Genomic DNA, 26,937 nt, shown 5'->3' with positions numbered 1-26,937 from the left:
ATGGCGAGGCGGCAGCCGTGGTGGGGTCTCAGGGGGCCGACCACCCCGCTACTCCTGCTCCTTCTCCTCCTCTCTTTGTTCCCTCCTAGCCGGGAGGAGCTGGGGGTCGGCGGGGGCCAAGGTTGGGACCCGGGGGTAGCTGCTGCAACGGGGCCAGGGGCGCGGATCGGCGGCGGAGCCTTAGCTCTTTGTCCCGAGTCGCCCAGGGTCCGAGAGGATGGAAAGCCTGACCTGGGAGTCAGGAAACCTGTGTTCGTGGGGCTCCGAGGGGGAAGGCAAAGCGACCAAAGCGGTCGAGGGCCCCCTGAGCAGCCGGGGTTGGGAGCGGAATATGGAGTCAAGACATTTGGCAGCCGCGGGCAGGAGACAGGACAAGGACCAGGGTCTCTGTTATGCTGGCGTCCAGAGGTCTCCTCTTGCGGGCGGACAGGGCCGTTGCAAAGAGATAGTCTGTCGCCAGAACGCCTTTCCCCAGGGGTACCGGGACCAGAGAACAGCTCTCCCTTCCCTTCGGACCTTCGGATTCGGCCCCGTGGTTCCCAGCCGGTGTTCTCCCAGAGGAATACTGGGACAGGCGCCCCCAAAAAAGTGGGAACCACGCGCTGCTGCGGGGAGTTGTGGGCGCCAGGGCGCAGGGGTCAGAGCGAGAGAACCGCGACATCCCAAGCGAGGAGGACAGGGCCCCGGCCGGACCGCCCTCCCGGGGCCGTGGGATCCGGCCCCGGGCTGGATTCAGCACCTCGCAAGGAGAGGACAGCTTCCGCATCTGTTTCAGCACTGCGAGAGTCCCGGACAGCTCCCGAGCCAACGCCCGAGCGCATGCGCTCCCGCGTCCTCTTCCGCCGCCGCTTCCTCCCTCAGCGCCCGAGGCCGCGCCCCGCTGGGGGCCCGACCGAGCATGGAGCCTGGAGAATACCCCCAGCGAGCCGGGCCCGCCCCCGTCGCGCCGCGAACCGCCACCCACAGTTTCCGCAGTACAACTACCAGGCACTGGTGCCCGAGAATGAGGCGGCGGGGACCGCGGTGCTACGTGTAGTGGCGCAGGATCCGGACATCGGCGAGGCCGGACGCCTAGTCTACTCGCTGGCTGCGCTCATGAACAGCCGCTCTCTGGAACTGTTCAGCATCGACCCGCAGAGCGGCCTTATTCGCACAGAGGCTGCCCTGGACCGCGAGAGCATGGATCGCCACTACCTGCGCGTGACGGCTCAGGATCATGGCTCGCCGCGCCTCTCGGCCACCACCATGGTGGCCGTGACAGTGGCCGACCGCAACGACCACGCGCCGGTATTTGAGCAGGCGCAATACCGGGAGACGCTTCGCGAGAACGTGGAGGAGGGCTACCCCATCCTGCAGTTGCGTGCCACAGACGGTGACGCGCCCCCCAACGCCAACCTGCGTTACCGCTTTGTGGGGCCGCCAGCTGAGCGCGCCGCCGCCTCTGCCGCTTTCGAAATTGATCCGCGCTCAGGGCTCATCAGCACCAGCGGTCGCGTGGACCGCGAGCACATGGAAAGTTACGAGCTGGTGGTGGAGGCCAGCGACCAGGGACAAGAGCCCGGGCCGCGCTCTGCCACTGTACGTGTGCACATAACCGTGCTGGACGAGAACGACAATGCGCCCCAGTTTAGCGAGAAACGCTACGTGGCGCAGGTGCGCGAGGATGTGCGCCCCCATACGGTGGTGCTACGCGTCTCGGCTACCGACAGGGACAAGGACGCCAACGGACTGGTGCACTACAACATCATCAGTGGCAACAGCCGTGGCCACTTTGCCATCGACAGCCTCACGGGCGAGATCCAGGTGGTGGCACCTCTGGACTTTGAGGCAGAGCGAGAGTATGCCTTGCGCATCCGGGCTCAGGATGCAGGCCGCCCACCACTGTCCAACAACACAGGCCTGGCCAGCATCCAGGTGGTCGACGTCAATGACCATACTCCTATCTTTGTCAGCACGCCCTTCCAGGTCTCTGTCCTGGAAAACGCGCCCCTGGGCCACTCAGTCATCCACATTCAGGCAGTGGATGCAGACCATGGAGAGAATGCCAGATTGGAGTATTCCCTAACTGGTGTGGCATCTGATACACCCTTTGTGATAAACAGTGCCACTGGCTGGGTCTCTGTGAGTGGTCCCCTGGACCGTGAGTCTGTGGAGCATTACTTCTTTGGTGTGGAGGCCCGAGACCATGGCTCACCCCCACTCTCAGCTTCAGCCAGCGTCACAGTGACTGTGCTGGATGTTAATGACAATCGCCCTGAGTTCACTATGAAGGAGTACCACCTACGACTGAATGAGGATGCGACCGTGGGCACCAGTGTGGTGAGTGTGACTGCTGTAGATCGTGATGCCAACAGTGCCATCAGCTACCAGATCACAGGAGGCAACACTCGGAATCGCTTTGCCATCAGCTCCCAGGGCGGTGTAGGTCTGGTGACACTGGCTCTGCCACTGGACTACAAGCAGGAACGCTACTTCAAGTTGGTGCTAACTGCATCTGACCGTGCCCTTCATGATCACTGCTATGTGCACATCAACATTACAGATGCCAACACTCACCGGCCTGTCTTTCAAAGTGCCCACTACTCAGTGAGTGTGAATGAGGATCGGCCAGTGGGTAGCACCGTGGTGGTCATCAGTGCCTCTGACGATGACGTGGGTGAGAATGCTCGTATCACTTATCTCCTGGAGGATAACCTGCCCCAGTTCCGCATTGATGCAGACTCAGGGGCCATTACTCTGCAGGCCTCACTGGACTATGAGGACCAGATGACCTACACACTGGCTATTACAGCTCGGGACAATGGCATCCCACAGAAGGCAGACACTACTTATGTGGAGGTGATGGTCAATGATGTGAATGATAACCCTCCACAGTTTGTGGCCTCCCACTACAGAGGGCTGGTTTCTGAGGATGCCCCACCTTTCACCAGTATCCTGCAGATCTCAGCCACTGACCGGGATGCTCATGCCAATGGCCGGGTCCAGTACACTTTCCAGAATGGGGAAGATGGGGATGGAGATTTTACCATTGAGCCCACCTCTGGCATTGTCCGCACAGTGAGGCGGCTAGATCGGGAGGCGGTACCAGTGTATGAACTGACTGCTTATGCAGTGGACCGAGGTGTGCCCCCTCTTCGGACTCCAGTCAGCATCCAGGTGACGGTGCAGGATGTTAATGACAATGCACCAGTCTTCCCAGCTGAGGAGTTTGAGGTGCGAGTGAAGGAGAACAGCATTGTGGGCTCGGTGGTAGCCCAGATCACTGCAGTGGACCCTGATGAAGGCCCCAATGCTCATATAATGTACCAGATTGTGGAGGGGAACATCCCTGAGCTGTTCCAAATGGATATCTTCTCTGGAGAGTTGACAGCACTCATTGACCTGGACTATGAAGCTCGCCAAGAATATGTGATTGTTGTGCAGGCCACATCAGCCCCTCTGGTCAGTCGGGCCACTGTGCACGTCCGCCTGGTTGACCAGAATGACAACAGCCCTGTGCTCAACAACTTCCAGATCCTCTTCAACAACTATGTATCCAACCGCTCAGACACTTTCCCCTCAGGCATCATTGGGCGCATCCCTGCTTACGATCCTGATGTCTCTGACCACCTCTTCTATTCCTTTGAGCGGGGCAATGAGCTGCAGCTGCTGGTGGTCAACCAGACCAGCGGGGAGCTTCGACTCAGCCGCAAGCTAGACAACAACCGCCCACTGGTGGCCTCCATGTTGGTGACTGTCACAGGTGAGGGGCGGGGGTTAATCAAGTGAGCCAGTGACCTCAGCCTGTCAGGTCCTCAGGGGCCCCACAAGGCACTTCAAACCAACGAGGGATTTTTCAAGCCTTCCAAGAATCCCTTAAGCTCTGGGTTCCTGCACCCCACAGGATCTGCCTCACAGGTTAGGGTCATATAGTCTCTGTTTAGGGTCTTGGGCAGTCTCCACAGAACCCCAAAGATTCTAGGGCATTAGCAGACCCCATAAAGACTGTAAAGAACTGTCTGCTGACTGTAAAGAACTGTCTGCTTGTTAATCTAGGGATAGCTCCCCTCCCTCTGAAAGGCTAGAGGTCCTGGGGTAATGCTCTGGAGGTCCCAGGAAAAGCCAGCATAGACCAGTCAGCCCACACCACATCCTTGTTCAGATGAAGGGTTACTTTGGGTCTGGTATGACCCTCAGCCCATCTGTGGAGGAGAGGGAGGCCAGTAGTTTAGTGATTGGGAACAGCAGTTTACTCTGGCAGCCTCAGGCAGAGAGCAGACCTGGCTGCTATTGAAGGGGCTGACTAAGGCCCTGCCCTTTGGGGAAATGTCCAGAGGTCCACCTGCCTCTTTTCTGCAGCCATGTCCCCAGGCCTTCACAAGCTGTTTCCTCATAGGAGAGCGCAGGCAGGAGAAGCTCTTGCAGTCCTGAATACTGGAGGCTGAAGGGGTTGGGAGAGACTTTACCAGTGCTTATTCCCCAATTCTGGAGCATGGACTCCTGGCACTGCCAACGAAGGCACATTCATCCCTCAATTCACTGGACAACCATCGCTGTTGGCCACCCAGTATGTACTAGGGTCTGGAGACAAGGCATATAAGCACCTCATGCTCATTTCTGGGGGTGGGCACTGAAATCACAGGACCCAGGTCTGGGGTGATGGGCAGCTTGCTGATTCAAGGATGCTGAGGAGGAGGCCAGAGTCCAAGGCCCTCCTGGAGAGAGGGAGCTTGCTGACCCAGGGTTCTGGGGGATGAGGTTGAGTGGTCACAGGGTTAGGGACCCTTCTAGTGCCTTGGGAAAGCAGTTGACTGACCAGAGATAGGGGATGGGTGATCCCTGACCTAGAGGGATATTTTTGGAGGGCATGTTTTGCTGGTTCTGCAATGCTGGGGGATGAGGGGAAGGAAAGTCGGTGGTCAGTGGCCTTGGTTCCTCTTTCTGTCCTGATTGGCCTGCTGACCATGATAACTTGGGGAAGGGTGGGTTACTGATCACTTAGGGACCTTCTTGTGTGCTTTTGGAGGAATGACTTGCTGACCCATGGGCACTGTTGGGGCAGAGGCGGGGTTGGTTGATCCCTGGCTCAGGCCCTTCCCTGTGTTGGAGGGAGGCAAGAGGAAGCAGCAACTTGTTGACACCTTGATGCTGAGAGAGTTGGTGATCACAAGCTTCAGACCTCCTTGTGTCCTGGCATGGTCAGCCTGCTAACACAGAGGTGCTGGGGGACTGAGCAGTCACTGGCCCCAGCCCTCTTATGTCCCAGGGAGGAGCAGCCGCTGACCCCAGACTGACCACTTCCCCCACTTCCGCCTGCAGATGGGCTACATAGTGTGACGGCACAGTGTGTGCTGCGCGTGATCATCATCACGGAGGAGTTGCTGGCCAACAGCCTGACCGTGCGCCTTGAGAACATGTGGCAGGAACGCTTCCTTTCGCCACTGCTAGGCCACTTCCTGGAAGGCGTGGCCGCAGTACTTGCCACACCCGCCGAGGACGTCTTCATCTTCAACATCCAGAACGACACAGACGTGGGGGGCACCGTGCTCAACGTGAGCTTCTCAGCGCTGGCGCCACGCGGGGCCGGGGCTGGATCTGCAGGTCCCTGGTTCAGCTCCGAGGAGCTGCAGGAGCAGCTGTACGTGCGCCGAGCCGCACTTGCCGCCCGCTCTCTCCTGGACGTGTTGCCCTTCGACGACAACGTATGCCTGCGCGAGCCCTGTGAGAACTACATGAAATGTGTGTCCGTGCTGCGCTTTGACTCCTCTGCGCCCTTCCTGGCCTCCGCCTCCACGCTCTTCAGACCCATCCAGCCCATCGCAGGCCTGCGCTGCCGCTGCCCCCCAGGCTTCACGGGAGACTTCTGCGAGACGGAGCTCGATCTCTGCTACTCCAACCCTTGCCGCAATGGCGGCGCCTGCGCGCGGCGCGAGGGCGGCTACACCTGCGTCTGCCGCCCGCGCTTCACAGGTGAGCAGGGCGCGGGGCTGGGTGAACCTGCAGTGCAAGTGAGGATTGGGCATCACTCTTGAGCCAACCGGGGTCGATTTGGGCGCCGTTAGTCCAGAAGCGGTAGAACCTGGCCCAGAGGGAGCCTAAGGCCGCGAAGAAATAGGCTTTGGTGGGGCCGAGGTAGCGAAGGAGGCGTGGCCCTAGGCAGAGGCGGGGCCCTGAGGTCCGCGGTAGTGGACAGGGCGGGACCATGGGAGGGGCGTGGTCGCAGCCAGGCGGGGAGGGAGGGTGGGGTCAGGTATAACTAGGGGCTGCCCACTTGAGGGAGCTGGACTTTTCAGAGGTCTTGGCGCTCGCCTGGAGCGCGTGGCCTTCGGAGGGGCGGGGCCCGCTGGCGCTTTGGCGGGCGCGGTCTTGACCGCCTCTGACTGCGGCTTGACCCCTAGGCGAAGACTGCGAGCTAGACACGGAGGCCGGACGCTGCGTGCCCGGCGTCTGCCGCAACGGGGGCACCTGCGCCAACGGGCCCGACGGCGGCTTTCGCTGCCAGTGCCCGGCGGGCGGCGCCTTCGAGGGTCCGCGCTGCGAAGTGGCGGCTCGCTCCTTCCCGCCCAGTTCTTTCGTCATGTTCCGCGGCCTGCGGCAGCGCTTCCACCTCACGCTGTCCCTCTCGTAGGTGCCCGCCCGCATCTGCGCGCCTGCACGCGGTCCCCATTACCTTCAAGACCCAGATTCCTGACGGCCCCACCCTGGCGTCCCATAGGACACCGCCCCCTCCCCTCCCTCTCTCACCACTTCCTCTCTCACCCTAGCCTGGGTGAGCTCCCTCAAACCTTCTTGTCACAGGGATGGTGGGTGTGAGGAGGGGTCCGGCTTGTGACGCGCCCCACCCCCCCAGGTTCGCCACAGTGCAGCCCAGTGGGCTGCTCTTCTACAACGGGCGCCTGAACGAGAAGCATGACTTCCTGGCCCTGGAGCTCGTGGCTGGGCAAGTGAGACTCACATATTCCACCGGTGGGTGCCCCCGCGGACTAGTATGGGCGCGAGTGGGTGCATGTATGGGTGAGATGGATGAGGGGTGCAAGCCCCACGGGCACACCCGAACACACACCTCCACGCCCAACAGACAACAGTGAGGACCACTTTCCCTATGGGAAAGCCCATCTCTCCACGAAGTGTGTGCTTCTCCTACCTGTCCAAAGGCACTCTGGTCCAGCCAGTGTGGCCACCAGTGGGGAGAGTTATCTGATGCATCCAGGGTCACCCTGGGAGTAGTAGTGCCTGCACGACTGGGCGGGAGGAGGAGGGGGACTTAGCAGCTCCAGACAAGCCTCCACACACATCCACCCCACAGGTGAGTCCAACACAGTGGTCAGCCCCACAGTTCCAGGGGGCCTGAATGACGGGCAGTGGCACACAGTGCATCTGAGATACTACAACAAGGTGGGCACCACCCTTGGCATGGGAGTATGGGGGGAGCTGGGATGCCAGGTTCTGCCCCTCAGGGGTCACCCTGGGGGTCCTGTTGAGTGGTGTGCCTGGGTCTCTAGCCCCGGACAGATGCCCTGGGGGGTGCTCAGGGCCCCTCCAAGGACAAGGTGGCTGTGCTGAGCGTGGATGACTGCGACATGGCTGTGGCTCTGCAGTTTGGTGCTGAGATTGGCAACTACTCATGCGCGGCTGCTGGCACACAAACAAGCTCCAAGAAGTGAGGCCCCCAGCCCCTGATCCTCAAGCCTTCTGCCTGCCAAAGCCCACTCCAAGCCTTCCAATACTGCCTACCAAACTCCCCATCCTTCCCCAAACCACCGTATTTCCCTCTCCCCACAAGGATGCTGAAACCCCATCTCACCTTAACCTCCCTCTCTGTGTTCTGCCCAGACTGCCCACTCCCACACAGTCCCAGGCACCCACTCCCCCAAAGGTTCCACTCCCCCAAAGGTTCCACTCTCTCTAATGCCCCACAGCCCACCTGACCCCATTCCCTCCCCCAGCCACCCAAATGCCTCCCTTTTTCATCCTCATCCTCAACCCCAGCCTCTTCCACCTTTCCCCAGACCATCTGCCCATCATAAACTCTCCTTTGCACTCCTGCAACTGAAGTAAGTCTCCAGTTCCTTCCTCAGCCTGATCTTACCCTCCCTGCTCAATCATCATACCCTCTGAGTCCTACCCCCTCCATTTCCTATGCCCCTCACCAGGAGCAAACCTACCCTGGCCCCAGTCCCACCAATGACCTGGACCTCTGACCCCCAGGTCCCTGGACCTGACAGGCCCTCTGCTCCTGGGGGGTGTCCCCAACCTTCCCGAGAACTTCCCCGTGTCCCACAAGGACTTTGTTGGCTGCATGCGGGACCTGCATATTGATGGCCGTCGAGTGGACATGGCATCCTTTGTCGCAAACAACGGCACCATGGCAGGTAGGCCATGTCCTCATCATAGGGAAAGGGTGGAAAGCTATGTGGATTAACTCAAAATCTGACCTCCTCCTTGTCTCCTTTCCTGGCAAGCAGAACGCTGTAGCCTAGCCTTTAGGACCTGAGTCCTACCAATTCTACCCCCCGAGAGAACATGGGGCTAAGATCATGGCCACTTTCAGCCCCCCAGACCTCTGTGTTTTGCGCCCCCCACCACCCTGTGTTCTTACCTCCTCTATGTACCTTCCTCTCCCAGGCTGCCAGGCCAAGCTGCACTTTTGTGACTCAGGCCCCTGCAAGAACAGCGGCTTCTGCTCAGAGCGCTGGGGTGGCTTCAGCTGTGACTGCCCTGTGGGCTTCGGAGGCAAAGACTGTCGGCTCAGTGAGTGGGCAGCCTGGGGCAGGAGGAGCCTGCAGGGTAAATTCTGTTCTTGAGGTGAGGCCTGTGACCCTCCTCCTTTTATCCCACCAGCTATGGCCCATCCCCACCATTTCCGTGGCAACGGCACACTGAGCTGGGACTTTGGAAATGACATGGCTGTATCTGTGCCGTGGTACCTGGGGCTGGCATTTCGGACACGGGCGAAGCAGGGGGTCCTGATGCAAGTCCAGGCTGGGCCACGTAGCACACTCCTCTGTCAGGTGTGTCTGTCCTCCTGACCCCTCCCTAGACCCTCAGCTCTCAATCTCTAAGGCACCAGCACCATTCCTGTGGTTTCAGGCCTGGTCACACAGCATACTTCTCTGCCAGGTGTACTGACTATACTTGACCCTGCTCTGGACCCAGGCCCTTGACCCTCTTCCCCACTATCATATCCTCTGCAGGTGCAGCATACCAGCATAGCTCTCTTGTGCCACCTGCACTAATCCATGACCCCTCGTCCTGACCTCTGCCCCCTAACGTCACTCTCTGCTGCATAGTGTCCCTGGGCACAGTGCCCTATGTGCCAAATATAGCCTTGTCCCTGCTGTACTGACCTCTGAGCCCTCAGATCTCACCTCCTGATACTCCTAGCCCCAGCCAAACTTGGGGCTCTGACCCCAGGGCTGTGCCTCTCTACCCACAGCTGGATCGGGGGTTGCTGTCTGTGACAGTGACCAGGGGCTCGGGCCGTGCTGCCCACCTCCTCCTGGACCAGGTGACTGTCAGTGATGGCCGATGGCATGATCTGCGGCTGGAGTTGCAGGAGGAGCCAGGTGGCCGGCGGGGCCACCATGTCCTCATGGTCTCATTGGACTTTAGCCTCTTCCAGGTCTGACCTCTAACCCTGGGGTGGTCCATTCTCAGCCTCCGACTAGACCCACCTCATTTGACCCCACCTCTAGTCCTCTCACTTCCCTCCACTGCACATAGTCTGATATTCTCCCCCGAGTCCCCCTCCTCATGTCCTCGCTCTGAGCCCACTCTGCTACACCCTCCTCATGTCAGGGAGGCTACGCAGATTTCTGGCCTACTCTTGGGGTACCTCTGCAGCTAGCACTTTGCCAAACTTCTGGAAACCTTTTCTGGTCTCCTGATCCTCCCAGCTCAAAGTCATGGAATTTTAGGGTCTGTTCTGGGTCCAGGAGAGAAGGGCCAGTCTGAGCCCAGCTCTGGACTGAAAACTTCCTGTCACCCGTCCCCCATGCTCCAGCAGGTCCTCCATACTCGGGAGCATTTCATTTCCAGACCAGTCCTCTGGGCCAGAGGGACAGAGCATGGTGGTGCAGGATAAGGCCTAGGATAAAGCCAAAACTGACACTGGGGTAGGGCAGGGGTCCATCAGGTCCACCCCACACCCCTAGTGCTGACTGTCCTCTTCCTCCAGGACACCTTGGCGGTGGGGAGTGAGCTGCAGGGCCTGAAGGTAAAGCGACTCCATGTGGGAGGCCTGCCTCCCAGCAGTGAAGAGGAGGCTTCTAAGGGTCTGGTTGGCTGTATTCAGGTGAGCGTCAGCATGCGAACATGATATGGGGCAGTAGGGTGAGTGGTCAGAGATCAGAGGTGCCTTGGGACCTGAAATGCTGCATTCACATGGGGGTTGGCATAGGGGTAGTGGTGACCCAGAGCCATCAGAGACAGATCAAGCCTCTCTGTGCTGTTGGAGGTGAGAGTCTAGCTTAGATTATCAAGGGCCATTAGAGGCCTGTGTCAGGGACACATGATTAGGGGTCCCATGGGGCCACAGAACTGGGACCATTGGGTCAGGGTCTAGGGTTTGTAGGGAAATTGCATGTCAGGGGTCATCAGACCAGGTGGCTGGCTCTGCTGGACTTGGGGCTAAGGTGCTTTGCCATGGGTCTCACCCCTTGCTGGCTGTGTCCATAGGGAGTATGGCTTGGTTCCACGCCTTCGGGCTCCCCAGCCCTGCTTCCCCCGAGCCACCGAGTGAACGTGGAACCTGGCTGTGTCGTGACCAACGCCTGTGCATCTGGGCCCTGCCCACCCCATGCTGACTGCCGAGACCTCTGGCAGACCTTTTCCTGTACCTGCTGGCCAGGTGGGGCCTGGGTGGGGGCAGGGTGATTTGGGGCTCGTGGTGAAGATTGGGGGACCTGGAGAGCCTGGAGGAGGCAGGGACTGAGAAGGACAGGTGCCTGCTTCCTCCCATGCTCTGTGGCCAGTGTCCTGAGCTCCCTGACCCAACCTGCAGGTTACTATGGCCCGGGCTGTGTGGACGCCTGCCTCTTGAACCCCTGTCAGAATCAGGGGTCATGCCGGCACCTCCCTGGGGCCCCCCATGGCTATACCTGCGACTGTGTAGGTGGCTATTTTGGGCACCACTGTGAGCACAGGTAAGGGGCTGGGGGCTGAGATGATGGAAAGAGCTGGTGGGAGTTAGGGAGGGTCACTGAGATGTGGTGGAGGCGTCTCACGTGGCTGTCCACCCCAGGATGGACCAACAGTGCCCACGGGGCTGGTGGGGGAGCCCAACGTGTGGCCCCTGCAACTGCGACGTTCATAAGGGCTTTGACCCCAACTGCAACAAGACAAATGGGCAGTGTCACTGCAAGGTGCGCCTGTCCCCTGTCCCCTGACCTTTTAACTCTTCTGTAGACATGTTTTGTGATTCTTATCCAGCTTGCTGACCTCTGCCACCTGATTCAGCCCCTGACCTCTTACCCCTATGCCGTGACCTAACTGCCATCTCTTGTCCTTGACATCTAACCCCTCTCTTATGTTTCATTTGAGGCCAGTCTTCCTTCTGGCCTGTGAGCACTGTTCTCCTGACCCTTTGCCCTTGATTCCACTCATTCCCCAAGCCCTGACCTGAGACCCCTACCTTAAGCCCTGACCTCTGACCTCAGGCCCCTGACCCATTCTCAAACAGGAATTCCATTACCGACCGCGGGGCAGCGACTCATGCCTCCCATGTGACTGCTACCCTGTGGGCTCCACCTCACGTTCATGCGCCCCCCACAGCGGGCAGTGCCCCTGTCGCCCAGGAGCCCTTGGCCGCCAGTGCAACAGCTGTGACAGTCCTTTTGCAGAGGTGACAGCCAGCGGCTGCCGGGGTGAGCAGGTTCCACCCAGCTCCACATATAGAGGGCTGGCTCTGGCACGCTGTCACCAAGTCCCATGGCATGCTTGGCTTCTTGGGTAGGGGCTCCGGGAGGCTTCTCTGAGGGAGACCACTTACACCCAGGCACTCCCACATTTGCCCCAAGTATTTTGAGGACCTGTCACAGAATCTGATGGGCCAGCTACCATGAGGCCAGCAGCAGAGTGGTAGGCAGTGGGCCTGGGGTAGGTGGAGGGCAGTGGATGTAGCTGTCCCTTGCTCCAGCCCCTGGCTGCCTGGCTCAGTGCCTCCTTCCTCCCTAGTGCTCTATGACGCCTGCCCCAAGTCCCTGAGATCTGGTGTGTGGTGGCCTCAGACCAAGTTTGGTGTCTTGGCCTCAGTGCCCTGTCCTCGGGGGGCTCTGGGTGAGTACCTGGGGGACAGGCAAATAGCTGAGGGTCGGGGTAGGCCTGACCTCTGACTTGCTGGAGCCACCTCTTTTCCTGAGTTGGTTGGCCTTGTTCCTACAAAGAGGTGGGAGTGGGGTAGGGGTCGATGTGGGCCCCTCCCTACCTCTTAGGGGCTCTGGGTTCCTCCCCACATCCTCATTGAGCCTCCATCTGTTTCTCTTGGCTTCTGGGCAGGATTGCGGGGTGCAGGTAAGGGGTACGTGTTTGCTTAGGTGCGCTGCCCCCTCCCACTGCCAGAGCTTTTACAGATCCCTCTTGCTGCCTGAAGTCCCTGCAGACCCCTCCCCACTGCCTGAGGTCTCTAAAAGCTACTCCCAGCTTCTTGAAGCCCCTGGAGGCCCCTTCCTACTGTCTGAGGACCCTGGGGGCCCTTCTCCGATGCCTAAAGTCCTCAGAGACCACTCCCCACTGCCTGAGGACACCCCCTCCCCACACACACACTTCCTAAGGTCCTTGTAGACCCCTTCTCAGTTCCTGAGGTTCCTGCAGGCCTCTCCCTACTACCTGAGGTCCTGAAAGACCCCTGCCCTCTGTTTGAGGACCCCACAGACTCCTCTCTGTTGCCTGAGGTCCTCACAGAACCCTTCCCGCTGCTTGAGGTCTCTGCAGTGGCTGGACAGAGACTGTCTGCGTGTGCATGCTCTTGTGCGTGTCTTTCTGTGCCTGTGCACGCGTCTGTGTCTGTCTTTTGGGGAGGGGGTTCTGTGTTTAAGTCAGGGGGCCTCTTGCTGGTGGCTACAAGCTCTCTTAAGGCCCAGGTCAATTCTCATTCAACTCTAATTCCAATCTCACAGGTAAGGGAGAGTTGGCAGCAAAGTCACCACTGGGGCAGTTAAAATTTGTGTGAGAACTTTCACCCCCACCTCATTTTGGTCACAGAATTCTCCTGGGGGTGCACTGTGTATCTGTGTGTTTGTCCTGGGCCACACATCTACTCGTGTGCAGGTGTGAGCATTGGTTTTTGTGTCCTTGCCCTGGGCCACATGTCTGTGAAGCTGTCCTGGCCTGTGTGTGTGTGTCTGGGTGCACATGCACACACAGTCCTGCCCTTGTGTTCTTCTTTATGTCATGGTGGTTCGAAACGGTCCACAGACCCCTCAGGAATTGACTGACAAGCGCCTGGGGCCCATCTGGGCTGGGGGCTGGGGCTTTTCTATCCAGGGGTCCAGCCGTGGATGCCTACTACCTGGTCTCTGCTTCAGAGCTCCCCCTGGGGTAGGGGAGGGTGCTATGGTCACCTCCTCAATGAAGGTGTCCAGGCCCCAGGCCTGACAAGGGGTCAACTGCCTTCAGGAGCTGCTGTGCGGCTATGCGACGAGGACCAGGGTTGGCTGGAGCCTGACCTCTTCAACTGTACCTCCCCTGCCTTTCGAGAACTCAATCTGCTGGTGAGACTGCCCAGACCTTGCCCTGCACTCAAGACCAGCCCTGGCTCTGGCCCTGGCCTGTCTCCCTAGGCCTGTGCTGGGCCCCAGACATCATGCCCCAGCCCTTGACCTCCTGGGCTTTTCCCAGTTGCCCTTTAATCCAAACTCTTCTTCTTGTGAGGCTTTTGAGAAAGGCCTAAGTGACCACAGAGCGACCATCCCCATCTTTGTCCTGGCAGCTGGATGGCCTAGAGCTGAACAAGACAGTCCTGGATACAGTGGAGGCTAAGAAGCTGGCTCAGAGGCTACGGGAGGTGACTGGCCACACTGACCACTACTTCAGCCAAGATGTCCGAGTCACTGCCCGCCTGCTGGCCCATCTGTTGGCCTTTGAGAGTCACCAGCAGGGCTTCGGGCTGACAGCCACACAAGACGCCCACTTCAATGAGGTGGGGCTACACCTTGGGCTCCCGATGCCCTGGCCCTGACCCCTGCCCCTCTGCTCAGGCCCTTCCCAACCCCGGGGAAGTGAAGGCCCTGGATTCTCTCTCTCTCCCCTTGTCCCCTCCAGAGCCATACCCTACTGGGACCTCTCTGAGCACCTGGCCAGACCCCTCAGGCATGCCCTGTCCCCTCACACATCCTCACCTGGCTGGGCCCACTTTCACCTCCCTCCTCCCAGAATCTGCTGTGGGCCGGCTCTGCACTGCTTGCTCCAGAGACTGGGGACTTGTGGGCAGCGCTGGGGCAGCGGGCCCCTGGGGGTTCCCCAGGCAGCGCCGGGCTGGTGCAGCACCTGGAGGAGTACGCAGCCACGCTCGCGAAGAATATGGAACTCACGTACCTGAATCCCGTGGGGCTGGTGACACCCAACATCAGTATGTGGAGGGTAGGGTGGGGCGGGGCAGGGGGCCGTGAAAGGGCAAGGACCTGGAGGTCTGAGGGGCTGGGGGCTATTGATGTCAACATTAGTGGCAGGAGGCTGTGCTGCCACCTTCAGCGCTTCGCAGGGACAGGCTCTGCGCTGGTAGCAAGGAGGCTATGGGTTGTGGAACTTGGGTACAGGATGGGAGGAGGAGGGAGTGGGACCCTCAGCACAGGGAGGAGATCCTTGATGGGTCTCACCCCTCTTCCTCCCGGGCAGTGCTCAGCATTGACCGCATGGAGCACCCCAGTCCCAGCCGGGGGACCCGTCGCTACCCTCGTTACCACAGCAACCTTTTCCGGGGCCAGGATGCCTGGGATCCTCACACACACGTGCTGCTCCCTTCCCAGGCACCACGGCTGTCCCCACCTGAAGGTAAGAGCCCTGGGGTGACCCATGGGCCAGATCCTGGTTCCTTGCCCTCCAAGCCAGATGCCATGTCGCCCTACTGTCAATTCTCCCCTTGCCAGACCCTCCCCCTCACCACAGGTGACCTCGCCCAGGCCTTGATAGTCAGGATCCAGCGCTGGGGGGACCCATGTGTCCTTCATGGGCTTCTGCTCTCTGCACCCACCCTGGTTCTGGACCTGCAAAGGGAAGAGATTCCCATGCTTGATGCTGGGTTGGGTTCAGAGCTGCGTTTGTGGGTGCTTGGGGTCAGGGGTCACTGACAGTGACTCCTCCCCCTCCTCTGGCAGCTCTGTCCACAAGTGGCAGCAGCATGGAGAACTCCACCACCTCGAGTGTGGCCCCCCCGCCGGCCCCCCCAGAGCCCGAGCCTGAGCCTGGGATCTCCATCGTCATCCTCCTGGTTTACCGCACCTTAGGGGGGCTGCTCCCTGCCCAGTTCCAGGCCGAGCGCCGGGGTGCCAGGTATGAGTAGAGTTACTCCCAGGCTCCTCACCCTTGGGCTTCCCGCAAGCTTCTCCCCAGCCTAGCACCCCCTTTTTTGGTGGACAGATGAGCAGGTTCACAATCATACAGAGAGGCTCCTGCCCATGACTCTGGGAGCCTTGTCCATGCTGGGCTCCATGTGAATCATGTCCTGGGCAGTTGTGCAAATGAAGAGATAGACACAGAGCCACAGCTGGGGCCAGGCACATAAAGGATACAGGAGCCAGACAGACAGGCAAACTGGCTGATGGAGATAGGCAAAGACTGGCTGACTGAAGGAGGTCAGCCGGGGGTGGAAGGGAGGGCACTGAGAGGCAAAGTCTGTAGCTGCTTGGGCTTCAGACTCCAGTGTGGGCAGTGGGTCTGAAGCCTCTCAGCTGCATTTCTGCAGAACCAGGCCATGGACTCCTGGCCTTGAAGCAGCCCAACAGAGGCTAAAAGAGTTCTCAGAAACAGCATCCACTCTAGGGCATCTCAGACTCTGGGTGGGCCATGGCAAGTGACATGAAGACAGTGAGGTGGGCAGCCAGAGCCTGGGGAGATCAGCAGTGCCCAAGCCCAGGTGGGCTGTCTCCTCAGGCTTCCCCAGAACCCTGTTATGAACTCCCCGGTGGTCAGTGTGGCTGTGTTCCATGGACGCAACTTCCTAAGGGGTGTCCTAGAGTCCCCGATCAGCCTGGAGTTCCGCCTGCTACAGACAGCGAATCGCAGCAAGGCCATCTGCGTGCAGTGGGACCCGCCTGGCCCGTGAGGACCTCCACTCTGGAAACCCTTGGTCCCCCTGGTAGCCCCTGGGAGGCCAAGCCTGCCCCTGGGGCCCCCACCAATGCCCCTGTGCACCCAGACCCATGAGGAATGCTGCTCCCCAACTCCAGGCACCCTCGGCCCCTCCCACTGCCTCTCACAAACCCCTGCCTGGCGATGGGGCACTCCCCAGAGGGGATGGTAGGTCTGACTACCCTGTGGCCACAGGGCGGACCAGCACGGCATGTGGACAGCACGGGATTGTGAGCTGGTGCACAGGAACGGGTCTCACGCACGGTGTCGCTGCAGCCGGACGGGCACCTTCGGGGTCCTCATGGATGCCTCTCCCCGTGAGGTGGGGCTGTGTTCAGAGTCCTGAGGAAGTGGGAGGGTCAAAGGGCAGGAGTGCCCAATACCCCAGTGACCATCCCTGTCCCCACAGCGGCTGGAGGGTGACTTGGAGCTGCTGGCTGTGTTCACCCATGTGGTCATAGCAGTGTCTGTGGCCGCGCTGCTGCTGACTGCAGCCGTCTTGCTGAGCCTGCGCAGCCTCAAGTCCAACATGCGTGGGATCCATGCCAATGTGGCTGCTGCCCTGGGAGTGGCAGAGCTCCTCTTCCTGCTGGGGATCCACAGGACCCAAAACCAGGTGCAGGGTCAGGGCCAGGGGACCTGTGTCCTGATGACCTCACCTGGCCCAGGAAGGCCTGGGGCCAGAGTTCAGGGTCAGAGATCAGGGGTGCTCAGGTTGGGGCCAGGGTTTGGGGCAGGATCCTGGGGTAAGGTGCAGTGGTTTAGGGGTCAGAGGTGGGGCGTGGCAGGAAAGGTCCTGACGCCCCCCAACCCTGCCTTCAGCTGCTGTGCACCGCGGTTGCCATCCTCCTGCACTACTTCTTCCTCAGCACCTTCGCGTGGCTCCTCGTGCAGGGGCTGCACCTCTACCGCATGCAGGTCGAGCCGCGCAATGTGGACCGCGGCGCCATGCGCTTCTACCACGCCCTGGGCTGGGGTGTCCCTGCTGTGCTGCTGGGTGAGGGCCCTGCTCACTGGCCTCAACCAGGCCTGTGACCCCTGACCTCCATCCATCACATGGCCTGACCCCTGCCCCTGCCCCCAATCCTGATCATGACCCCAACCTCAATCTCCCTTGCCATTTGCTCAGGGAGGAGGCTGCTCTGCCGCCACCCCAGCTTCTCGCCATACGTGAGAGAGTCAGCAGCTCTAGAATACATCCCCTCTGTCCTATCTCTTCTCCCCAACAGGCCTGGCTGTCGGCCTGGATCCTGAGGGCTACGGGAACCCTGACTTCTGCTGGATCTCGATCCACGAGCCCCTCATCTGGAGTTTTGCAGGCCCTGTTGTCCTTGTCATCATGGTGAGTGCCCTCCACTCAGTGCCACCTTGCACTCCCCTTGGTGGGGGGTCGCGGGAGGCCGCCCTGCAGCAGGTGTGGTGGTATCAGCTGAAGGGTGCCAGGTGGCAGTCTGCAGGCTTCCTGGGCTTAGCCTCCATTTCTGTTCCTGCCCAACTGGCATGGAGGTGGGAGGTGTGGGGTCAGAGACTCGGCTTCCTCTCCCCACATCTGTCTCTCTCTCCACCTCCATCTTTCAGTCCCTCTCTGGTTCCCTATCTCTGACTTTTTCTATGATTCTAAGCTCCTCTGTTTCTCGCTCTCTTTTTTTCTAATATATTTGTTTATTTGGTTACACTGGGTTTAGTTGCAGCAGGCGGGCTCCTTAGTTGCAGCTCGCTGGCTCCTTTAGTTGTGGCACATGGGCTCCTTAGTTGCAGCTTGCAGGCTCCTTCGTTGTGGCTCTCCGGCTCCTTAGTTGTGGCGTGCCAACTCTTAGTTGCGGCATGCATGTGGGATCTAGTTCCCTGATCAAGGATCGAACCCAGACCCCCTGCATTGGGAGCACAGAGTCTTAACCACTGCGCCACCAGGGAAGCCCCCCTCTTCTGTTTCTCTTTGTTTTTGATCTATGTATTTTGTGTGTGTGTGTGTGTGTGTGTGTGTGTGTATGTTTCTCACTGGTTCTGCCTCTCTCTCTGAGTCTTAGTGTCTCTCTGTCCCTGTCTCTCTCACTATCTCTGTCTCTCTCTGCCCTGCCCCTGTTCCACATGTCTGGCCACGGGTCCAGATGAATGGGACGATGTTTCTCCTCGCTGCCCGAACATCCTGCTCCTCTGGACAGAGGGAGGCCAAGAAGACCTCTGCGTTGTGAGTTGGCTGGCTGGAGGAAGTGGGGGATCTTAGAATGGCAGCCCTCTCCTGGGTGGGGTTTGGGGGTTCCCAGAGCATCCCTGGTGCAGGCTGGGCTCCAGATTCTGGGTAGGGGGATGAAGTCACATCTGCCCTGGCCTGCAGTCCCTCTCTGGCGCCCTTGCCTTACTCTGGCCCCACAGGTCTGTCTGTGCCCTGCTGTCTCTCCAGTATCTCCCAAGGCCTGGTGGCTCACTTTGCCCTTTGCCCCGTGCATTTCCGCCTACTTTCCATGCTTCTCTTATGCCCCACCCCCCGCTTTCAGTCTGCTTTCCCCGTGTCCCCTCATGGTTCCCTGAGTACTCTCCTGGTTCTTTCTGTGACTTCCAGACTCCCCTAGTGCCCTCCTGAGACCTCCATGTTTCTGTGTGAGTTTCTTTCCCTCCATGTCCCCTGGGTGTCCTCTTCGTGACCCTGCGTGTCCTCCCATGTCTCCCGTGTGAGCCCTGCGTGACCCTCACATGTCCTGTGTCCTTTCACGTTCCCACGGCAGGACCCTTCGCAGCTCATTTCTGCTCCTTCTACTGGTCAGTGCCTCCTGGCTCTTTGGCCTCCTGGCGGTCAACCACAGCATCCTGGCCTTCCACTACCTCCACGCTGGACTCTGTGGGCTCCAGGTAACTCTGGCACCCCTCCCTCACCCTGGACCAGATGGGGCTTCAGTAGGGTGGGGCCCAGGGCCTTGACCCCAGGCCTAGAGCTGACTCCCACCTGATGACTGACACCAGACTACTGCTGATCCTGGATTGACCTTCACCAGTGCTGAGGCTCCTGGCCGCTTGCTGGTCCACATTGACCTTCACTGACCCCGGTCACTCATGCCACTCTGACCTCTCACTGCGTCTGCTGACTTTCCCTGATTCCCTTCCTGGGTCCCCCCTTGGGCTTCTCACTGCCTCACTCTAATCTGCAATGACCGATCCCACTTGCTGACCCACAGTGACTTACACCAGCCCTAGCTGACCCCCTTGTGGCCCTACTCTGACCTCTGCCTTGTTTCTGACCTCTCACTGACCTTTACTATCCCCTCAATGATCCTTGCTGACCCGCAGGGCCTGGCGGTGCTGCTGCTCTTCTGTGTCCTGAACGCAGATGCTCGGGCTGCCTGGACACCAGCCTGTCTGGGCAGGAAGGCAGCGCCCCAGGAGGCCAGGCCAGCGCCTGGGACGGTGAGGGGCTCTCAGGGCCAGGGAGTCAGGGTGGGGGTCCTGGGAGGCCAGGGTTTGAGGCTTCTCCAGGCTGGCTCACACTCCTGTCCTCACCACCTCCCCAGGGCCCCGGGGCCTACAACAACACGGCCCTCTTCGAGGAGAGCGGCCTCATCCGCATCACTCTGGGCGCCTCCACCATCTCCTCAGTGAGCAGTGCCCGCTCTGGCCGGACCCAGGACCAAGACAGCCAGCGGGGCCGCAGCTACCTCAGGTGAGGGGAGGGGCCTCCTCGTGAGGGGGGCACACAGCTCAGACCAGCCCCACTTTACCAGGTCCTTGGGGTGGCTCCAGCCATCTCAGCCATCTGGGCCTCTGCTGCTGCCTCTGCCCCAGATACCTCCTGCCACACACCCAGGGGTGCCTTCAGAGCCATTCCACATGCACCTGTTTACTCACGGACACACCTGTGTCCAAAGCACCCCATCCCATCCCTCTTTGATGGGGGGGCTCCTGCATTTCCAGGGACAACGTCCTGGTTCGACATGGCTCGGCTGCCGACCACACTGACCACGGCCTCCAGGCTCACGCTGGCCCCACTGACCTGGATGTGGCCATATTCCATCGAGATGCTGTTGGAGGTGGGAGCCTGGCCCAAGGAGGAGGGAGGTAGAGGGTCTCTCCCCCATTCCTCATTCTTCTGCCCCAAATTGGGAGCAGCAGCTGACTATGCTGGGGTGAGCTCCCCTGAGGTCACGGCCCCAGGAAGCATCTACCCACCCAGGCCTGGTTCTCCTGGCAAGTCCCAGCCCTTCTGTCCCTAGCCCCACTCCAAGCTCTCTCCCCAAGGCCCCAGCCCCCTTGCCATAGCCTTCCTCGAGACCCCCAAGTCCCTCACCTCCCCTGGCCACCACTGTGTCTTCCTCCTGATCTCCCAACTCCAGGTGCAGACTCTGACTCTGACAGTGACCTGTCCTTGGAGGAGGAGAGAAGTCTGTCCATCCCATCCTCAGAAAGTGAGGACAATGGCCGGACGCGGGGGCGTTTCCAGCGTCCACTCTGCCGGGCAGCCCAGAGTGAGAGGCTCCTTACACACCCCAAAGGTGATGGGGCCCTCTGACCCCATGGGCGACCAAGAGATACCCCATATTCCATTTGGTGTGACTCAGAAAGCCTGCTATCCCCTGAAGATTCCTGGGACCGACTTATTGGGAACCTGGGGTCATCACTGGTCCCCCACATACCTCTCCCCATCCAGCCTCCCAGCAGAGTTCTGCTGGCTAGAGACCCAGGAGTGGCCCAGGCAACAGAAGAACAAGGTCAGGGATGTTATAGGGTGACATGTCATCTCTCCAGCCCCTCCTCTTCCCTGAGGGCTGAGGTTCAGCCTGGTCTTCCTGACCCCTCAGCCGTCAGGCTCCCCCACCTCCAGGCTCTATCCACTTCCAGTCAAGAGTAGGGGGAGCTTATCAGTATCCCCCGCGCTGGATGATTCCATTGATCTCTGAGACACACTCTGCTATTCCTACCTCTGCTTCATGAGAGAGACCCAGATTTCAGGAGTCATTAGGGTTAGGGGGCCACTGAGTCTGGATCACAGGGGTTGTGAGTCACTGGGGTGACTCCTATTATCTGCCCTGGCTCCACAGATGTGGATGGCAATGATCTCTTGTCCTACTGGCCAGCCCTGGGGGGATGTGAGGCTGCTCCCTGTGCTCTGCAGACCTGGGGCTCTGAAAGGCGCCTGGGACTGGACACCAGCAAGGACGCAGCCAACAACAACCAGCTGGACCTGGCCCTGACCAGTGGAGATGAAACCTCCTTGGGTCAGGCCCAGCGCCAGAGAAAAGGTATGGATCCCTGACATTGGCCTGTGCCTCAAGGACCCTGGGGACTGCCCATGCCCTGAGCCAGGGGATTTCATCCTCCTAATCCAAATAGCCTCACACAGATCCTGAGAGCTTCTCTCACTCTGATATGGGCATTTCTGTTCCTCTGAGCTGCTTCACAGTCCCAGGGGACTGCCTCATCCTGACCTGAGAATTGACTGCCCTGCATACCCTGGCCTGCACCACGGAGACCCCAGAAGCCACTCCTGCCTCAACCTGGGGGATTCCTCGCCCTCCCCCAACCCCAGTCTGCTTTGCAGGGACCATAGGGGCTGCTCTGCCCCAGATCTCAGAACTTTTGCTCTAACCTGGAAGGTTTCTGCCACCTTATCCTGCTTTACAGGGGCCCCAAGGGGTTGTCCCTGTCCCAACTCAAGGGGTTTCTCCCTTCACCCCTGTATCACAGGGACCCCAGGGACTGCTCTTGCCCCCACCCTGGGGATTCCTGCCTCTTTGACCCTGGCCTGCATTACCAGACCTGTGGGCTGCCCCTCCTCTGACCTTGGGGGGAGGTTTGCCCCTACCCCTGCACCACGGGGACTGCCTCTGTCCTGACCCCGGGGATTACTGCCTCACTCTTACCCCTATCCTGCAGCCTCTCTGGGATTCCCAGGAACGGCCTCTGTACCCCCTCCCCGAAGGGTTTCTGCCCCCAACCCTGTGTCATAGGGATTCCAGAGGCTGCTGCATCCCTAAACCCAGGAAGTTCCTGGCCCCCATACACACACTGTCCCCCGTTCGTTCCTCCCACAGGCATCCTGAAGAACCGATCGCAGTACCCGCTGGTGCCACAGACCCGGGGCGCCCCTGAATTGTCCTGGTGCCGTGCAGCCACCTTGGGCCACCGTGCTGTGCCAGCTGCCTCCTATGGTCGCATCTATGCCGGAGGGGGCACTGGCAGCCTTTCACAGCCAGCCAGCCGCTACTCCTCCCGAGAACAACTGGACTTACTCCTCAGGCGGCAGCTGAGCCGTGAACGACTGGAGGAGGCCCCTGCCCCTGTTTTGCGTCCCCTGAGTCGGCCAGGTTCCCAGGAACGCCTGGATGCCGTGCCAGGCCGTCTGGAGCCCAGGGATCGGGGCAGCACCCTACCACGGAGGCAGCCACCCAGGGACTACCCTGGTGTCATGGCTGGCCGCTTTGGGTCACGGGATACGCTGGACCTAGGGGCGCCCTGCGAGTGGTTGAGCACATTGCCCCCGCCCCATGGTGCCCGGGACCTTGACCCACAGGCCCCACCTCTGCCCCTGTCTCCCCAGCGGCAACTCTCAAGGGACCCCCTCTTGCCGTCCCGGCCCCTGGACTCTCTGTCCAAGAGTTCGAACTCAGGGGAGCGGCTGGACCACGTGCCTAGCCGGCACCCCTCGCGAGAAGGCCTTGGGCCACCCCCGCAGCTGCTCAGAGTTAGGGGAGACCCAGCCAGTGGCCCTAGCCACGGCCCCTCCACAGAACAGCTGGACATTCTCTCCTCCATCCTCGCCTCCTTCAACTCCTCAGCTCTCTCCTCCGCCGCCGTGCAGTCCTCAAGCACACCCTCGGGCCCTCACACCGCTGCCACACCTTCTGCCACAGCCTCTGCGCTTGGGCCCTCCACGCCATGCTCTGCCACATCCCACAGCATCTCGGAGCTGTCACCCGACTCAGAGTAAGCAGGGTCTGGCCACCTGCTCAGACCCCCATCAGTTTAGGGCAACTTCCCACGCACCCTGCTCTGTATCCTGCCACAGAATGGGGTGGGGTTTGGCAGAGAGCATGGGCTACCCTAGGCGCTGCGCAGCCAGGGCACCACAGCCTGAGGGCAGAAATCTTGGCAGTGAATGGGGTGATTAGCAAGAACTTGCTGGCTGTATGACTGGGGCCTGCACCTCCTGGACTAAGGAGGAGAGTGAGGTGCCTTCCAAAGGGCTTGAGCTAGTGGAGGGGGGAAGGCAGGAGCCAAGGCCTAGAAGCGGGAGGTAGCCTGGTATGTGGAAGGGGCAGGGAGGCGAGGAGTCTTTGCTTAGGGTGTAGTATGGGATAAGGAGGGACCAGAAGTAGTGCCAGGATGTAGGTGCCTTACATGCCAGGCTGAAGAACTTACTTTGAGAGGAAATCATTCATTCACCTACGCCTTCAGTCAATGTTAAGTTTCTCCTGCCTATGGGCACTGTGGGGTAGGACACACAGGAAATGAGTTGGGACCCGGTGCATCTCAGAGTAGGGGATGGCAGACATACCTGGGAAGCAGCTGGGTACAGGAGTCAGAGACGGAGTGGGGAGGAGCCAGGAATTACCAGGTCTTGGAAGCCAAAAGCAGAGTTGAGTTTTTTGTTTGTTTTTTTTTGTGGTACGCGGGCCTCTCACTGTTGTGGCCTCTCCCGTTGTGGAGCACAGGCTACGGACGCGCAGGCTCAGCGGCCATGGCTCATGGGCCCAGCCGCTCCACAGCATGTGGGATCTTCCCGGACCGGGGCACGAACCCGTGTCCCCTGCATCGGCAGGCAGACTCCCCACCACTGCGCCACCAGGGAAGCCCCCAGAGTTGGGTTTTAAGGAGGAGGAACAGCTAGGTCAGGCTCTGTGGAGGTCTGTAGGGTGAGAGAAGGCTTTCTGTAGGTGGAGGGAAGGAGACCCTGGGTTTGGGGCAGGAGACCAACAAAAAACCTGAGCAGAGATGGGGGAGAAGACAGGAAGGAAAGAGGGGCAGGAGATTTGGGGTCCTGGTGCCCAGGGCTCTGGAAGGATGCTGAGGTGGGGATGAGAGGGAGCTGTGAGCACCACCTGGATCCTCCTGCAGCCCAGCCTTAGGGTCCGACTGTTGGGCGAGGGCTGGGGTAACTGAGCAGGGGTTCAGGCTCTGGACTCACACTTGACCTCTCTGAGCTTCAGTTTCCTCATCTGCAAAGTATGTCTGTGGTAGCAAACTCTTTGAGGTGTGGAGATTTTTGAGACAAAATCTGTTAGGTGCTTAACAGAGTCTTTACATAGTAGGTGCTCACTAAGTGCTTAGAGAAAAGACATTGGTGGCCAGCCAAGGGGCCTTGCTGGTGAGTCTGGGGGTCCACAATGGGTGAAGGGCTCTGAGAACCCCAGAATGGGCATAAGCACGCTAGGGACTGAGAGGCGAAGGTGATGGGAGAGGTGGCCCAGGTCCGGTTTGGTGGGGGAGTCCAGAGGCACCTGACTCTCAGCAACCACCTTCGATCTCCACATTCATCTCTGCAGAGTTCCCAGAAGTGAGGGTCACTCCTGAGGGGCAGACGTGCAGCTGAGGACCAGCCAAGGGCGGTGGAGGATTTGGGCTAACAGAAGAGACTCCAGGAGTTGGGGGCTGACCCCATGGCAGCCTCCTATACCCCCGCCCCCCAGCTCTCTCTGTTGCTGCAGTGCTGACTGTCCATGCCTGTCTGTGAGCATGTGAGCAAGTGCGTAACAGGTGCACGGAATGAGGGAGCTGAAGGGAGGACTTTTATACGTTTTGTACCTTTGTAACCAGAGAGATATGCTTATGTTATTTTTCAGCTTTTCTGTCTCCCGGGGTTCTGAGGCTGGGCTGGGAGGGGGAGGGGGACAGAGGGAAAGAGGTGCAGAGTTTCGCCCCATTTGGGTCCCTGGCAATTTAATTGTTCTTTCATCTTACTAGGGTGGATTCAGACAGGAGGGGTAAATGCTCCCCCCGCCCCATTCCCCAGTTGATCTGAATATTGTCAGGGCCCAAAGTGCAGAATTAGTCTTTGCTTTTTCTTGGATGTCCCACAGGCCAAAATTTTGGGACTGGGGGTTGGTCTTGGAAACAGGGGTCCTCTGACCTCCTCACAGGGGCTCGCTCATGCCGCCCCTCCCCATGGATGTGTGTGTTTATTATGTGGAGTCCCTGCCACTTACTGCCTTATGACCCAGGACTGATGCTGTGGATCGCTGGTGGAGCAGCAGATGTCATGTTTACAGATCAAGGCTTCCCTTTCTCCCGTGGGGAGGGGCTCAGGCCTCTATTCAGACATTCCTGCAGAGGGTGGATGGAGGGGTCACAGCCCCTGCCCCTGCTGTGAACAAAAGTTGTGTGTGGTGCCATTTAATTCCCTGACACTGCCCCCTGCTAGAATTTATTCTGAAGGGTGGGGTAGGAGGGGGAGCAAGGGGAGCAAAAACAAGGGGATTAAAGACTCAGAATGTAGGTGCCACTGCCTCCCATGTTTACAGGAGCCTCCCTGGCCCTAGGCACCCGGGCTGCAGGAAGTGACTCTTCCATCCCTCCCTTATTCCCTTGTAAAGGGAAAAATGACTGTTAGGACCCTGTTCACAAACTCTCACCTTTATTACTTTGTCTGATGTCCAGAACTGGGGACTTTTAAATTTTGTTACTTTGTTTACAGGTCAAGACTTAAAACATTCAACTTTGTTTACAATTTAAAACTTTGAACTTTTACACTTTGTTTACAGTTGAGAATGTTTTTTTCCCTTCGTTTACAAGTGAAGGTAGAGAAAGTGGGAGAGGGGCTTGGAGGACCCACCTGTGAGGACCCTGAGCCTGGCCATCTTGAGGGGTTTCTAACCCCTAGCCCTAGCCCCAGGCCAAAGGTCAGCCCTGAGTCTCCTGCTGAGCAGCAGGCCTAGAAGGCCTCGAGAGTAGGCATCCTCTTCCCACTAGGAACAGTGGCCATGCAGGGTTGTGGAGGGTCCCTGCAGACACCCACCTCCTTCATGCATACTCTTGGGGGGCAGTTTCCAAGGAGATTAAAAGTTCCACTTTACTGACTGGTGCCAAATCCCGCCAGCCAGGACCCCAGCTCTCCTTACCCAGAGTGACCCCAGCCCTTGAAGGGTTGAGGGGCCTGCTGTGGGGAGAGGGGGCTGTCCTTGCTATGTCCTAGGTTCTGTAGATGCCCCTCTCTGGGGGTCGTCCCCCTCCTCCAGCCCAGTGGCTCCTTTTCCTGTCTGTGTAAATTGTTCCGTGAAGCCGCGCTCTGTTTTGGGAATAAACTTCTATAGAAAATGGTTATTGCCTCATTCTGTTTGGGGGTGGGGGGTAGGAGGGTGGCTATGAATGATTCAGGCTGGGCTGACCTTTGGGAGAAATCTGAGCACTGCCCCCTCCCCCCTCCCCAAGAATATTCGGCTATTTTTAGCTCATTTCATTGGAGATTTGGACCAGGTTTCTATCTCTTTCATCCTGAATTCTGTCCCTTCGCCTTGAGGTTGGGCCTGAAGTATGAGAACAGGTGCTGAGAGTAAGGCCTGGTCAAGGCAGCAACATGATGGCTTCCTCAGTCCGCAAGGCCTGCAGCCCTGACCTGGCATTTGCCTTGGCCTTCAAACCGACCCTAGGAACTGCCCTCAGCCGGTTGACAGCACTGACCCCCCGCCAGCCTCTCAGACTTGGAGCTGCTTCCTCAAGAACTCAGGCAGAACGGGCCTGTTGCCGGACCAG

General features: G+C 59.4%; 1 protein-coding gene across 1 annotated transcript; it reads left to right on the top strand.

Annotated features, from left to right (window-relative positions):
- Positions 1 to 26,500, top strand: CELSR3 (cadherin EGF LAG seven-pass G-type receptor 3). The gene is made up of 35 exons (XM_029243351.1): positions 1 to 3,742; positions 5,299 to 5,949; positions 6,378 to 6,603; positions 6,830 to 6,945; positions 7,286 to 7,374; positions 7,482 to 7,639; positions 8,188 to 8,351; positions 8,605 to 8,730; positions 8,821 to 8,990; positions 9,416 to 9,601; positions 10,157 to 10,273; positions 10,657 to 10,828; positions 10,982 to 11,123; positions 11,222 to 11,342; positions 11,660 to 11,843; positions 12,154 to 12,255; positions 13,594 to 13,688; positions 13,907 to 14,116; positions 14,350 to 14,545; positions 14,812 to 14,967; positions 15,291 to 15,465; positions 16,066 to 16,233; positions 16,459 to 16,585; positions 16,673 to 16,879; positions 17,086 to 17,260; positions 17,493 to 17,605; positions 18,372 to 18,451; positions 18,987 to 19,110; positions 19,546 to 19,662; positions 19,767 to 19,915; positions 20,167 to 20,282; positions 20,586 to 20,744; positions 21,291 to 21,491; positions 22,284 to 23,175; positions 24,735 to 26,500. Exons 1-35 carry the CDS (start codon positions 1 to 3, stop codon positions 24,760 to 24,762), a joined length of 9,954 nt encoding a protein of 3,317 aa, XP_029099184.1. The 3' UTR covers positions 24,763 to 26,500.
- The last annotated feature ends 437 nt before the right edge of the window (positions 26,501 to 26,937 follow it).

This window comes from Monodon monoceros, unplaced genomic scaffold (genome assembly GCF_005190385.1).
Source record: "Monodon monoceros isolate NGI ecotype Baffin Bay Population unplaced genomic scaffold, NGI_Narwhal_1 Super_Scaffold_3, whole genome shotgun sequence".
Classification (NCBI taxonomy): domain Eukaryota; kingdom Metazoa; phylum Chordata; class Mammalia; order Artiodactyla; family Monodontidae; genus Monodon; species Monodon monoceros.
The sequence above is the reverse complement of the archived record's forward strand: the minus strand, read 5'-3'. Positions and strand labels throughout refer to the sequence as shown.

Coding starts and splice junctions, on each gene's coding strand:
- CELSR3 (XM_029243351.1), top strand. CDS start 1: ATGGCGAGGCGGCAGCCGTGGTGGGGTCTCAGGGGGCCGACCACCCCG. Junction 6,946..7,285: donor GAGACTCACATATTCCACCG/GTGGGTGCCCCC, acceptor TCCACCCCACAG/GTGAGTCCAACACAGTGGTC. Junction 10,274..10,656: donor GTCTGGTTGGCTGTATTCAG/GTGAGCGTCAGC, acceptor CTGTGTCCATAG/GGAGTATGGCTTGGTTCCAC.